This window comes from Candoia aspera, chromosome 7 (genome assembly GCF_035149785.1).
Source record: "Candoia aspera isolate rCanAsp1 chromosome 7, rCanAsp1.hap2, whole genome shotgun sequence".
Classification (NCBI taxonomy): domain Eukaryota; kingdom Metazoa; phylum Chordata; class Lepidosauria; order Squamata; family Boidae; genus Candoia; species Candoia aspera.
In genome coordinates, this window is record NC_086159.1 from 37,439,052 (window position 1) to 37,452,768 (window position 13,717).

The window sequence follows — 13,717 nt, forward strand, 5'->3', positions numbered from 1 at the left end:
CTGGAAAGTATCTGAATGCAAGAGAAATACAAATTTGTACTTATTACAAACTGAATTCTCACTTCCAGAAATAAGCAACTTGCCAATGTTAATTCAAGTTTGAGAGAGTTAATGGCACTTAACTAACCTTGTAGATTTGTACCCTGATGAATCTCCAGTTTTGTTTTGCTGCCCTGGGCCATCTCTGGAGATTATTATGCAGAAGGTCAGAGGCAAATTTCATAATTAAATATAGGCCAAACAATATTTTTTCTCTCCTCAGATAAGCACATTTTTAAGACTGCAAATATTCTGGGCCTATACAAATGATATTCTATCTCACAAGGAAGCACCAATATCTTACTAAAAAAGTTTCAAGGCAGCAGAAAATGTTTGTACAGATTATGAAAGTGTTATTTCCTCTATGGTTAAACTTAATATATTATTCCAAATAGACACAACTTATTAAAAGAAAAAGTACCGAAAGTAGAAAGAAGCGAAATACAACAAAACAAGCAAACAAACAAACAAAAACCCAAAAAATGGGGTTCCACGATCACTCTGTCCCCAGCGCCTGGGAAAGCAACCAGGTCTTTACCAATTTCCTGAGTAACATAAGTGGGGGAACCACATGAATAATTCCAGAAGGCAGGTATTACAAAAGGGTAGGCACACTTCCTGGATCCCACAAGATGACATTCTTGAATTGACAGGTCCCAGAATGCACACACCCCTGGACCAAACTGGACAGGCAAAGATGACTAGAGATAAACATTCCCTCAGATAGCCAGGCTATCTGTTTTGAGGCTGTTCTTGGCTGAAGGTACAGTACGAGATACTGATTTTGCTCATGGTGAGAAAACCAAGCCTTTCCATTAAGGAAGACAAGACTTCCTTCAATTCATTTTGTTCTAGTTTGGTACCATTTAATTTTTTTCTTAGTGTGTGATAGAAAAGTCTGTAATGCTGGCAGATGTACGCACTTTATTGTACTTTGTGTAATAATATCCCACAGAACCTTGGCAGAGACACTAAGAAACTTAATTCTTTACTCTTCCTAACACAGAGAACAAGCCCAGCAACAGAGCAAGTGATCTCTTTGGGAGATAGCTGACACAGCAAGAAATGTTCAAGGAAGCAAAAAAGATAAGATCAGACAGAAAGCTGTTGGCTGGGTGATCTGCCCATGTTCAGTAGTTGACTGCAACATTGACAGCAAAAGGGTTAACATCTGTGCATAAGCCTGCAAACCATTAAGGGCAATGAAGGATGCTGTTTTGGGCGGCAGATCTGGATAGCTAGTAAATTGGGGCCAAGCAACCACCTGCTGTGCTCCAGATCCACCAATCATGAATTGCCACATCACTGCATAATCAGAGTGCATGACTCTGGAGCAGCTTGGCCATAGGCTTCTTTTTCAGTAGCAGTTGTGATGCTACTTGCCAGCTGGCTAGTTTTAAGTATCATTCTGAGGGATGTTAAGAAAGACGCTTCATGAAGAGGCTGAAGTACCTGTCTACATAGGCAGCTGCCACTGTGCATTGCTCTGAGGACATCTTCATAATAATGCATTCAGGGAATCTGTCTGGGTGGGCACCTGACAGATGAGGGCGAAATATGCTAGCAATGAAAAAGGCCATATAGGTCCTCCCATTTCAGACAATGGGTCCGTTTCAACCTCCAGTATATGCAAAGTAGTGTTTATTTAGAAAAAGGAGTTAAGTTAAAAAAATCAGATATATCCATTAAGCTTTTTGCCAAGAATGATAGTAAAAAAATGTATGGCTGAGGGCTGTAGCCTACCCTGGGGTGTGCCTTGTGCTTCTTTCATTCCCTTGAAAAGGTATACCCCTTTTCTCTAGAACACTGCAGAAAACTTGCTACATTTGACATCAGTGGCTTTCCCTTCAATCTTCAACATTTGTACCTCTTAATACTTGTGAAAGCAAATTCCAGTATCGTTCCATAGGCATGGAGGACTGTACACATTCCTCTTGTCCTCTGAAAATACATGAGATGCTCCCAAGCAGCCCTTAAACAGCCAGGCCAAACTACAGAGCAGATAAGAGAGCCTTTGTTATCTGATCCTTGTATTTCTCAAAGGCCTTTTTCAGAGCCAGCAAAATAGGAGTGCATCAAATGTGAAGTTATTCTGGTCCTGTCTGAAAGCCACAGAAAGGCAGATGGGAGCTACTTGGTTTGCTTTAACCAGTAGCTTCATTTTTTCTAGAGCACTTCCCTATGGATTATCTGACTAACTGATTTTTGCTTGTTGAGGAGAAGGGCTTTCAAAAGGCATGAACCTTTTGAACCACAGTGACAGATTTCATGTAGGGCAGTGAAACAGGATGATCATACCACGAAAACATAAATGTATTTATTTTTAATCTTGTTGTTTCCCTGAAGCAGATGAAGAACCTCCCTTCAAAAGTATAAATGAAACCACTCTGTATTTCACTGTGCAGGCAGAGTCTGAAAGAGGATCATTGTGCATAACTTTTAGAGGTAAAGTTCATGGTTAGAGTTAAAGCCTTGTGTAGAAAACCGTTTTCTAATTAGCTAAGAGGCTGAGCTTTAAATTCTGCGGGCATGTTCTAGGCAGCCACCTTCTCAGCTATTGCTATTTTCCAGGCAATTTATCTGAAAAATGAATTTTTTTGTGATTTAAAGCATGCTGGGCACATTTTAAAGGACATCAAGGAAACATGCTGAAGAATTCTGCTTTTGCACCATGCTGAAAGGAAGACGAATGATGGAGATCTCTAGCCTGAGTTGTGTTGCTGCCTGAGGAAAGACCACATCCTCCATTGCACAAAATCAAGGGTACCCACAGAAGATTAAATTATCTTGACACACATACACACCCATCTCACAAGCACCTTTCCATATTCATGTAGCAAAAGAAGCTAATAACAGAGCAAACCTAATTTCCTTTGCCTAACTGAGACAGGACAGGCCTGTCTCAGAAACAATTTGAGGAAAAGAGTACTTTAGGGTTCCATGATGTAGGGTGGAGCAGGGGTGGTGAGATTCAGATTTTAGTGCTGGTAGCATTGTCTGCCCTCAGAACAATCCACCTATTGCGTATTTTGCTATATGAGGGCTATTTTCATATACTGCACTACTGCACCAAAGGGAGCCAGTTTGGGATAGTGGTTAAGGCACCAGGCTAGAAAAGAGTACTTTAGGGAGACCAAGAGTTCTAGTCCCACCCTAGGCACAAAGCCAGCTGGGTGACCTTGTGCTAGTCACTCTCTCTCAGCCCTGGGAAGCAGGCAATGGCAAACCACTTCTGAAAAATCCTTGCCAAAGAGTGAAAAACTGACTCAAAGGCGCACACACGTGCGCATACACACACACGTGCACAAAGCAACCTGCACCCATAGCCTAAAATGCATGACACTTTTGACAAATATAAAAGCCAAGGAGCACTGAGGCCCAGCCCATTTCAACAATACTACAGGAGATTATAGCAAGGATTATAGCAAAGATTATAGTTCTCTGCTACCTCAGTTCTGTTTATTTTATATCATAAGTAATTTTCCTCCTGATGACTGCATCTTCGATTAAGGGGGTATTTCTCTTAATTTGTTTAGCCGTTTCACTCTTCTGTTGTGTTCACATGCATTATTCATGTAAATCTGAGTCCTTAAGAGGCAAGTTGAGCAAACTGGTCATTGTTTGAAGAAGATGGGAAAGCTTACAATTGGTTAAGTTAAGGACTGGAAAGCAGAAGATAGAAACGAATAGCTTCTCATATTCCCTAGTCAGAATATGGAAAGACTGATAGAAAGGAATGATTCCCCAGCAGATAGGGCATGTTTTATAGGAGAGGGGCAACATGTTTGCTTCATAAGGGAGGAAGTACATCACTTGCCTCTACCTGACACTGCAGGAGGAGAGCTGTGTTAGTCTAAGGTAGCAAAAAATAAAATTAAATCAACAACAACTAAACCAGGAGTCAGGCAGCACTTTTTCCAACTATAAATTTTGTTAAAAGGCATAAGCTTTTTTTAGTCAGAAAAGCTGCTACCAGACTCCTCCAGATTTTTGGCTCTGATGAATGGCTATGAAAGTGGGACTGGCATAAACAGTGAGGCAAAGGAAGATTGGACAATAAACAGATACTGAAGTGGTTTGAGATGAACTAGGCTGAAATTCTTACCGTAGGTAGGAGTGTCAACTCATCACTTGGCGACAATACTGCGCTCATTGTTTCCATAGTTCTGGAATAGTAACCAGAGTATCCAATGGCATATTGTGTTGGTGTCCCCAGACCATATGTTGCTTATACCTAGATTATTTATCAGTGCTGTGTTCATTCAGTACAGCAAAAACAAGTATTGTGGACAAATCTTTTGTGCACTACAATCAACCATCAGATACAACATAATATTGTATATTTTATGAAGCCACAGTACATTGCCGTTTATGAACGATTTAACTACTTTTCAAAAGTAAATATTAAATAAAAAGTTCAGAGTTGAAAAAACAAATACATGACTTATAATTCTGTTAATTGAGTTTCGTCTTGTTGCAGATCATCAAATTATCCCCAACTCAATGCAAATGCATTGATTTCTGCCTATTAAAAGTAATCTTTTAGATAATCTTACATTTTGTCCTCTTGCTTATTTAAGAATTTCTTTCATGACATGAAATGTTTTTTGAATTAAGGTAGTAATAGTAAAAGACCAAGAAAAAAAATAATAAAGTTTCATCTATTAAAAATGCAGGTACTTCTAGATGAAGTGCCCTAGCATTACTAATAAATATATAATTCTAATCTTCCCTAAAGAAAGACAGGACATGGTAAGAAGAGATTGGAGGATTACAAATGGAAGATAATGACTGGACCATGTGAATAATGATTGTACAATAAAACCTTTACCTGGAAGCACCTGGAGTCTCCCCTGGCTCATCTTAAAAAAAACAACATATACTAGTTTCTAAACTCTTCCCAAGGATACTAATCTATAGCACATCCATATGAAGCCGAAGTGTCTCTGTGGGTGACTTCTCTGTAATATGAACAGGATCAGGAGTGGAGGAAGTTCACTCTTGGAGAAATGGTTGAGAAATGGTGTGGCCTTTATCTTGATCTTAATCCCTTATCTAGATCGCACAAACCCACATAGCACTAGACAACAGCAAAGAAATACAGAAAACTGCAAATCTTCGCTGCCATTTAGTGGTTGTCCAGATTTTTGTACCCCATATATTAATGTGGTCTGCCTATTTATATATGTGGGAGAAAAATGTTAAGGTGTAGTGATATACTGTAGGCTAGGCTTTTTTTAAAGTGTGTTCTGCAGCACCCAAGCCCATTTTCAACCACTAGACATTTGCTTCTGGATCATGGGTTCCAGGAATTATTTTTAAAAACCTAACAAATTCTGTACCTGAAGAAGTTTGAAACCTCCTGATCTAGACATATACTGTAGACATTTACAGATGTAAACCAAGAGTTGGAGATTTGGATCTTCAGGAATCACTTTGTTATTTTCTAAATGTTAATATTTTGGCCTGAGCTAAACCACTGTAAAGAGTTCAATATTATGTAGCCCCTCTACAGTAGCAGTTAATAGACTGGAAGAAGTAATACATGGATTCCAGCCAATGCAACAATCAAACACCGATACTTCTGGTATCTTTTTGTGCCATAACATGAAAATGGAGGGTTGATTTATTTAGTTATCCTTTTAGTTATCATTTTTTAAAAAGTAAGTGGCTCATATGAATAAATACTTAATAAAATAAATAATATATCAACATTTAGTATCTAAAAATGACAATAGGCATCTGGTCTACAACCTTGCAATGAAGCTTCAGTGAAGTCAATCCACATGAACCAGGCCAATCTAGAACACTTTGTTGCTTGAGGGAGAGTATAAATTGGTGCAATACCACCATCTCACCCAGCTAAAACTGAATGTAATTGAACTAGAGGCAGAAACTGTAAAGGCAACTATCCTCTTCCCTGTCAGTAACAATTCAACAAGACTATACCAATAATTAACTGTTTTCTGCCTGTTCATGGCATCAAAAATCTGCTGCCTGAAGTAGCTACCTCACTTTCTTAATGGGAGAACCAACTGTGCACATAAGAAGATAAAACTGGACAAAGCCAGTAGAGAAAAATCACAAAATGCTAGATGTTTATTTATTATTTATTGTTCAAATTTATATAGCCGCTCATGTAGGACTCTGGGCAGCTTACGAACGAATACAACAACAAAAGAACAATATGGTAATTTAAAAACATGGAAAAAACAATATAAAAGCATATAAAAACCATCATAACATACATTAAACTCACAGCTGAGGTAATGCCTTTCATCAAAACAATCAGTAAAGCCACTGCACTGGCTCTACCACACTCCCAGGTCCCCATGCCCATTGGCAAAACCATGCCTTCAGGGCCTTGTGAAAAGCCATCACGGTCAGGTCAATATGATCTGCAGGGGAATGCTATTCTTAAATGGCCTCTCTAACCTTCATGACTGCAAAAGGATGTTGTAAAATGTGGAATAAAATGGAAAGTGAAAGTACACTATTGAATGCTTTGTTAAAGCAATGTGTGCAGCTGTTTTCTTTGCAAACCAGGATCCTTGGGTTTATACAGAGGGGTCTAATGAAACGAAAACCTTCAGTCTTTGGTCCTTGCTAGCAGAGACACACATCCCAACAGTCAAACCAAGAGTAGCCAATCTAAACAAAACACAGTGGAAACTGCAAACAAGTCGAAAATGAGTCAACATAACACAAGAAAAGTAACACCCATCAGTGTCAACAAATATCTATTATTATAGTTATCCTTTTAAAATACTATTTATGGAATAGTCTAACAAACTTATTAAATCTCTTATTCCAAGGGATATTGATATTCGCATTTTAAAAAACAAGTACAAGCAATCTTAATGTTATGCACTCTTTTTAATACTCAGGTATGTGAAACTGCAAATTTCAAGGATTGCAGGATGTGTCTCACAGAAAATTTTCTGTAGGAGTACCACACACAAAATGGCTTGAGACAGTCAGATGGCAATAAATTGCTTTCTTTTGGAGGCACATTTTCTCCACTTTTGGTTGTGTTTAGTGGTACTAAACGTTGTACAATACATGGAAAATACAGTATGCAGTGAGAGCAGAACACGAGAAAGCTGTTGCTATGGCTGTTCAACGATCTCTGAGGTATTGTGAAGGGTTAAATAGGTGAAAATCAGCAAAGAAGATATATTTAATGAAAAAAAATATTGCATTTCAATCAGTGTGTATCTCTAAATATCTTCCATTTTGTTATTTTTGTGGTGTAACAGCCATGAATTGGTTTTAGGTGCCGGCTAAGAGAAAATTTCTTGATACAAGCAGCTACTAGCGCCCATGTTTTCCCCTCTGTGTTAACACAAAAGTGCACCGACCCTCCCACTGTGCAATCAGACATCGCGTCCCTTTAGAAAATCACATCTAACAGATCCGTGCATTAGAACCGGGCTTCACCGCTCGGTTATGACAGCGAAATGCACTAGATGTGTTTTTGCAGAGATACAGATGGATTTTAAACTGATTCCAGAAGACAAGGGCTGTAGGCCATAAAATTCAGCAGCGAGATGTGAAGGAAAAAAAAAAAAAGATGAGACGACTGCAGGATCAGCAAGACCCGTTTGCTTTTTTACCCTTCGAGTAAAATAAACGTGATTCTCCTGTCTTTCCCAACCTTGTTGTGCATCGTATTAAACTAGACATAAATCATTCGAACGTCCACGAGCGCCAGCCAACAAGCGCGAGCTGCTACTGCAGCCCTGAACGTCTTTATACAGTACTAGACGTTCCATTCTCAAGCTGCTGCTGCTGCTATTTTCCAGCCCCGCTCAACCAACCAACCAACCAACCTCGCTCTCTCACTTCCTCTCCCTCTTTCAGTTCTATTTGTTTACAATCAGATGACATCACTTCTCCCCGTGCCCCTCCGTTCCAACAGCACGTCACAATGGTGCGATCGCCGGATTGGTTAGGACGGGATCTCGGCCCCTTTCAATCGCCATTGCCATCGTGGCCGTGGTTATAAAAGGTGGCGCACGCAGAAGTACTTCCTTCGTGTTTGGTAGGGGAAGATTGAAGCGCTGGATTTGGTAGTTCTCGGCACCGCAGCCAGACTACGTCAGAGGGTGGCTGCTGAGCAGGAGTGGGGGGCCCTCCTAAATTGAGTCCTCTGACAAGATCGCTTTCTTCCGCCCTCAGACTTGTTTCCCTCTCTCTCGTCCCCGCCGCTCGGTTTCTCTTGGGCGGTCCTGAGTGCGCCCCGAACTCCCTTGGTCAACCACCGGAGCTGGCTGCCCCTCGCCCCCTCCGCCTCCATGCATCCCGCCCTTTACACCCGGGCCAACATGATACGTGAGATCGCCGCGGCTGTGAACTTCATCTCCAAGTTCCTGCGCACCAACGGGCTGATGAACGAGCGGCAGCTTCAAACGTTCAGTCAGAGCCTGCAGGAGCTGCTGGCAGGTAAGGGGGGAGGCCACCGAACCAGGGAGGGGGAGGTTTTCGGATTTTCGTCTTCCTCCGGCTAGTATCCGGTGGGGGGAGGCAAGAACCGAACAGCTGCTGCTTTTCTAGTGCTCCACCTCCACGATCCCCCAGGTTTTGTTGTTAACGTTGTAATATTGCAGCCTACCCCAACCAACTGCCCTCCATAGCTATTGGGCTACAAGTCCCATGATAGCCAGCATTGGCAGTGGGCAGCTGGTTGAGGAAGGCTGCAGTGTTGGGAAGAATGGGAGATGTGATGTGTAAGCTGGTCGCATGATTCGAGGGTTCATGAAAATAACAGCCTGCAAACAGCTTCAGGAAGCTAATGAGATCTTTGTGTTTTGTACAAGCCTGGGAAGCAGCTATCTATCTAGCCCACTTTGGTCTAAAGATAATGCCGTGGTTTACTGTAATGCTTCCTTTTGATCCAGTTTTTGCTCAGACACTGCTGCCTGTGTGCAACAGGGGATTTTTATTCATATGTACAGCTGTTCGGTTGGAAAGTCCCTTTAAATGCCCTCAGTTCCTCTTTCCTTTCTTGGTGTTTATCCACAGAGATCACGTAGCCTGCATTAGCATAACAGACCAACAGACCAATCACACTTTTAAGTTCTGTATATAAGATCTTCTACCTCCCCCAACGATTTTGTGTTTGGGTTGGTATAAATATCTTATTCTACTTCAGTGATCTAAGCGTTTTGCTAAATGGGGAGAAAAGTAATGTTGGGTGGCTTTTTAAATTCATTTAAAATATGTGGCCTCTTTTGCATCTCATTCAGCCCAGATTCAAGTGACTAAGCTGTCTGTTTCTCATGTCTCATACATTCCTTGGAAGAGATCTGTTTACCATTTTCAACTGCTTGAGATTGGAGTGCTGCAGAGCAGGCATTCTTTAGATTCTGACTAAAGGGGAGGGGGTTATGTCTTTCCTCAGCCCTCCTTTCCCATTAGTTTAAGAGAAAGATAGATTATATGCACCGATCTGTGGTACAGTAACATATATTTTTCATACCTTATGGGAGGGCAGTGGGAATTATTTCTTGATAAATATGGAGTATTAATCCATTGTTTGTAAATAAAGATTACACTTACTTTTTTGAGCGGTAGCAGTATCTCAGTCTCCCTTCTACATTGTGGGGGCTGGATTAGTACAGTACTACCTCCCATAGGAAGCTTTACCATAAGCCAGACAACTTGTTCTCTTGCTAAAGTGACTGAAGAACTCACAGTAATTCAGTGTGTGTGGAGTGCCTTTGCATATACCCAGTAAGATTACTAATATAATAATTTAAGTGCAAACTACATAGTAACCATGACATACTGTATTACTGAAATGGTCTTTTTTGTTCTGAATCTTAAAAAGTGTTGTGACCTGCAAAAAGCCTAGTGAATTGGGCAGCAATACAACTAATGTAAAATAAATGAAGTATTCTGTTTTTAAGCATTAAAAATAGGGAAGAGGCAGCCTCTCAAAGCATATCTGCTATTTATGTTCTGAAAATGTTACCGAATGTAATTCTTTCAAAGGCTGGTTTGGAAATATTCTAAGTTTTGGAAATGTTTTTATTAGCACTGGAAGATTTCAGTCTGACTTTTGACTGTACTAGAAGAAGAGTCTTCTAAAATGCCCTCCTAGGGTCTGCTAATCTATGTACAAGTAAATGCGTGGGGATGGTTTGTATGTGCAGTCTGAGCAAAGCATTAACACTGTAAAGTCTGTTTCCAATATCTTAATCCATCTGATCTCAGCTAGGTGCACAAACAAAGTAAACCAGTTGTAAAGCTATGCAAAACTTTATCTTCCAAGAGGGGAAAAATCCAAATTGTTTTACATAATACATCAGTCATATGGTATTTTGAATAGCACTTTGTTTAGCAGTTCAAGCTGATTGGGGCTGATCATAATAAAATCTCATATGTGCATTTTTGTAATTGTTTGTGAAGCTGTGTATATAGTACTGTGAGAAGGCGCCATTAAGATCAGTGGTATTAAACACATGTGGAAATAGATGTCTAACTTCCATATGAAGTTCTGAAAGATTTGGAAGCATGATCTTCCATTGTGAAATAGACATTTCTATATACAAACATGAATTTATGCCTGAAATTGTAATATGCTAAATAGTTATAGGAAAAAATCTATTTTTAAAATTTGGTCCTAAATACAAATTCTTATTTCTCAGTATTCGGTATCAAGGCACTGACTAATGAATTAACAGATACTTTTCTCTAAGAAAACTAAAATAATACAATAGCTTGCAGTATATTTCTGCTAAACTAAGCATTACTTTTTAGGCCAGCGAGTAGTATACCCTGTTCTGTTTTTTCCCCACTCCCAGTTCTGTTGTTTTATGCACCAGATTACATTTCCTATAAACCACTGTCAGCCAAGCCAGCTGTCAGGGTTATGGGAGCAGTAGTCCAAGTAATTGCTTCTTAGAAAGGTTATCAACCCTAGTTCTAAACAGACCTAATCTATTACTGAAGCACCTGAAGAGAATGGTGCCTATTTCCAAACTTGTGTAAAGCACTAAGTGTGATCTTTATTACTCTTTTCCATTTTGTAGAGCACTATAAACACCACTGGTTCCCTGAAAAGCCATGCAAAGGATCAGGCTACCGCTGTATCCGTATCAACCATAAGATGGATCCCCTGATTGGGCAAGCAGCGCAGCGGATTGGACTTAGCAGTCAGGAACTGTTCCGGCTTCTGCCAAGCGAACTTACTCTCTGGGTTGACCCATACGAAGTATCCTATCGTATTGGAGAAGATGGCTCAATCTGTGTGCTGTACGAAGCCACCCCAGCAGGAGCAAGCCAAAGTAGCACCAGCATGCAAATGGTAGACAGTCGAATAAGCTGTAAGGAAGAACTCCTCTTGGGCAGAACTAGCCCCTCAAAGAGCTACAATATGATGACTGTATCAGGTTAAGATAATAGCCTGTGGATGGATCATCATAGAATGGATGGATAAATTTGGTTCTTACTTTGGGTGGGCTGCTCTGGGGATGGATTACGGAATTTAAACCATGTCACAGCTGTGAAGACCTGGCACAACATAGAATGGTAAACTTGATTTGATAATGGCAGTGCCATAGTTTCGACAGTACCTTTCAGTGATTTAATAGCCTGTGAGTATAGATGATTACTTTATTTCCTAATGCCTAAAGTTGTCCCAGGTAGGCTGCAGTTTTCTCCCAGATGTTTTGCTTAATTTTTCTTTTTTAAAAAAAACATGCATACACAAATCCTTTTAGTCTAAATCTATAGCTATAAAATTGTTCTCTGCAGTAAATGCTGCAGAGGGAACTTGCACTATACATTTTTTTTAAAGTTACAATTTTTGGCAGCTCAGTAACAGGACTTGTTAAAAACATGGTAATACTGGAAATTTTATTCAACCAGACTTTTACCTAGCACTTAACAATATGTATAAACTGTACATAAGTCACACGTCGTGGGCATGAACTGGGGAAAATGGTCCAGTCTCTGTTTTGTATTGGCCTTCAAGGTAGTAAGTGAGTAGGCTATGCTGTGCCAACAGGCTAAAGAGAGACCATTTAAAGACACTGTCTGAACTGTGGTGTATTTACCAGCCAGCTATCTGTACATTTGCTAGCTTGTAGTTTTCTAAGACTGAGTAAACCTCTTATTTTTAGAAAGTGGAGGTCTGGTTTGTAATTTCCTTGTACTTAATTGGTAAAAGTTTTTTCCACAAACCACCATCTATTTTGTGAACTTTGTTAGTCATCTTTTTTTGGGTAAATTATGAACTGGTGTAAATTTGTACAGTTCATGTATATTGATTGTGGCAAAGTTGTACAGATTTCTATATTTTGGATGAGAAACTTTTCTTCTCTCTATAATAAATCATTTCCTATCTTGGCATTTTAATTTAATCTCTTGTCGTGCTTGCATAGGATTAGTTAAAACTATTTTTAATCCCGGTTAATGTATTACAAAGGATAAGCATGGAGCAAAGATGCAGGGAAAAATGTGATCATTATGAATGGATGAAGGAGATCATTGGGGTATGAATGTTTGAGGAGCCTAGAACACACACTGAATGTCTCACTTAAATTTTTAGTACTGTTAAAAATTGATCATAATGTGGAGATAATGCAAAGGGCCATTAATTCCTGAATATGTGGAAATCGTGCTGAAGTGACTTCCAACGAACAAGAATTGTGACCAAATCCAGAGGATTAATGTTTACATGGTTTCCTGATGAACAAGGATATAGCAAACTTAAGGTGGTTTACCTAATCCACCATTAAAAAACAGAAATAATTAAAAAAACAAAAAAACTTCTCATTTCTGACTTGACCGGATGCCTTGCTCAATTGGCCTTTACTAGAACCAATGTTGCACAGCCCTTAGGATCAGGTTAACTACTCAACAGCAAGGTTTGATTTCCTTTCCTTCTTCAAACACAAGATTCCCTTAGAGATCAGTAAGATGAGATTCAGCAAAAGGTATGTATGCTTTTCCTTCCCAATATAAATAGTTGATCCTAGGCCCATTTACTTGGAAGTTAATTGAGCTTCTGTTTAGTAAATCTGGATAGGAATGGCTTGAAAGCTTGAAGTTATAACTGCAGTTTATAAATGGTTTCCATTCTTCACTGCTACCCTCGATCAAAGGTTTCCCAACATATGAAATTCCTACATACCACAATTGGTCCTGTGTGTGATCTGACTCTGGACTGAAGTGTTACAAGTTATTGGAGATAGACATTGCATGTCTTGCCCATTCAAGTTTAAGATGCTGGACAATCTCTTGATGAAACTACAGCTTTATATCTTGCAGAAATACCTAAAGTTAATATTCCTATTAATGTTTAAATGTCTATTAAAAATACATCGTAGGTTCTGTATTTCTCAGCCTGTTACTTCCAGCTATGCTATGACTGCAATGTCCAGAATACTTGTTCTACATGGCCTTTATAATTATAGCAAACCCATTCCTACCATATTAGGAAAGTGCCAGGTTGAGGAAGGCTGCTGTATGTAGAGAGAGAAACTGATTTGCTGGCAGCTTTCATTCCTTTCTCCACCCTCAGGTTGGTGGAAATGCATGAGGGGGCACCAACGTGCATAACTTATCTCCAATGAACAATATATTTTCTTGGGCTTGCCTTTGTGAAATGAACTTCAACTGTATTCTACAGGTTAGAGGGCTAGAAATTAGGCCTTGATTGTATGTGTCA

The 13,717-nt window shown here is 39.7% G+C and overlaps 1 protein-coding gene across 1 annotated transcript; it reads left to right on the top strand.

The window, feature by feature from the left end:
• The first annotated feature begins 8,082 nt into the window (after positions 1–8,082).
• BTG1 (BTG anti-proliferation factor 1) lies at positions 8,083–12,402 on the top strand. Its single transcript, XM_063308904.1, has 2 exons — positions 8,083–8,484; positions 11,076–12,402. The coding sequence occupies exons 1-2, from the start codon at positions 8,337–8,339 to the stop codon at positions 11,438–11,440; spliced, it is 513 nt and encodes a 170-aa protein (XP_063164974.1). The 5' UTR covers positions 8,083–8,336; the 3' UTR covers positions 11,441–12,402.
• Positions 12,403–13,717: the final 1,315 nt, after the last annotated feature.

Excerpts from the sequence above, each read along its gene's own strand:
- BTG1 (XM_063308904.1), top strand. The coding sequence starts at position 8,337 with ATGCATCCCGCCCTTTACACCCGGGCCAACATGATACGTGAGATCGCC. Across the intron at positions 8,485-11,075 it reads CCTGCAGGAGCTGCTGGCAG|AGCACTATAAACACCACTGG; the intron begins GTAAGGGGGGAG and ends TCCATTTTGTAG.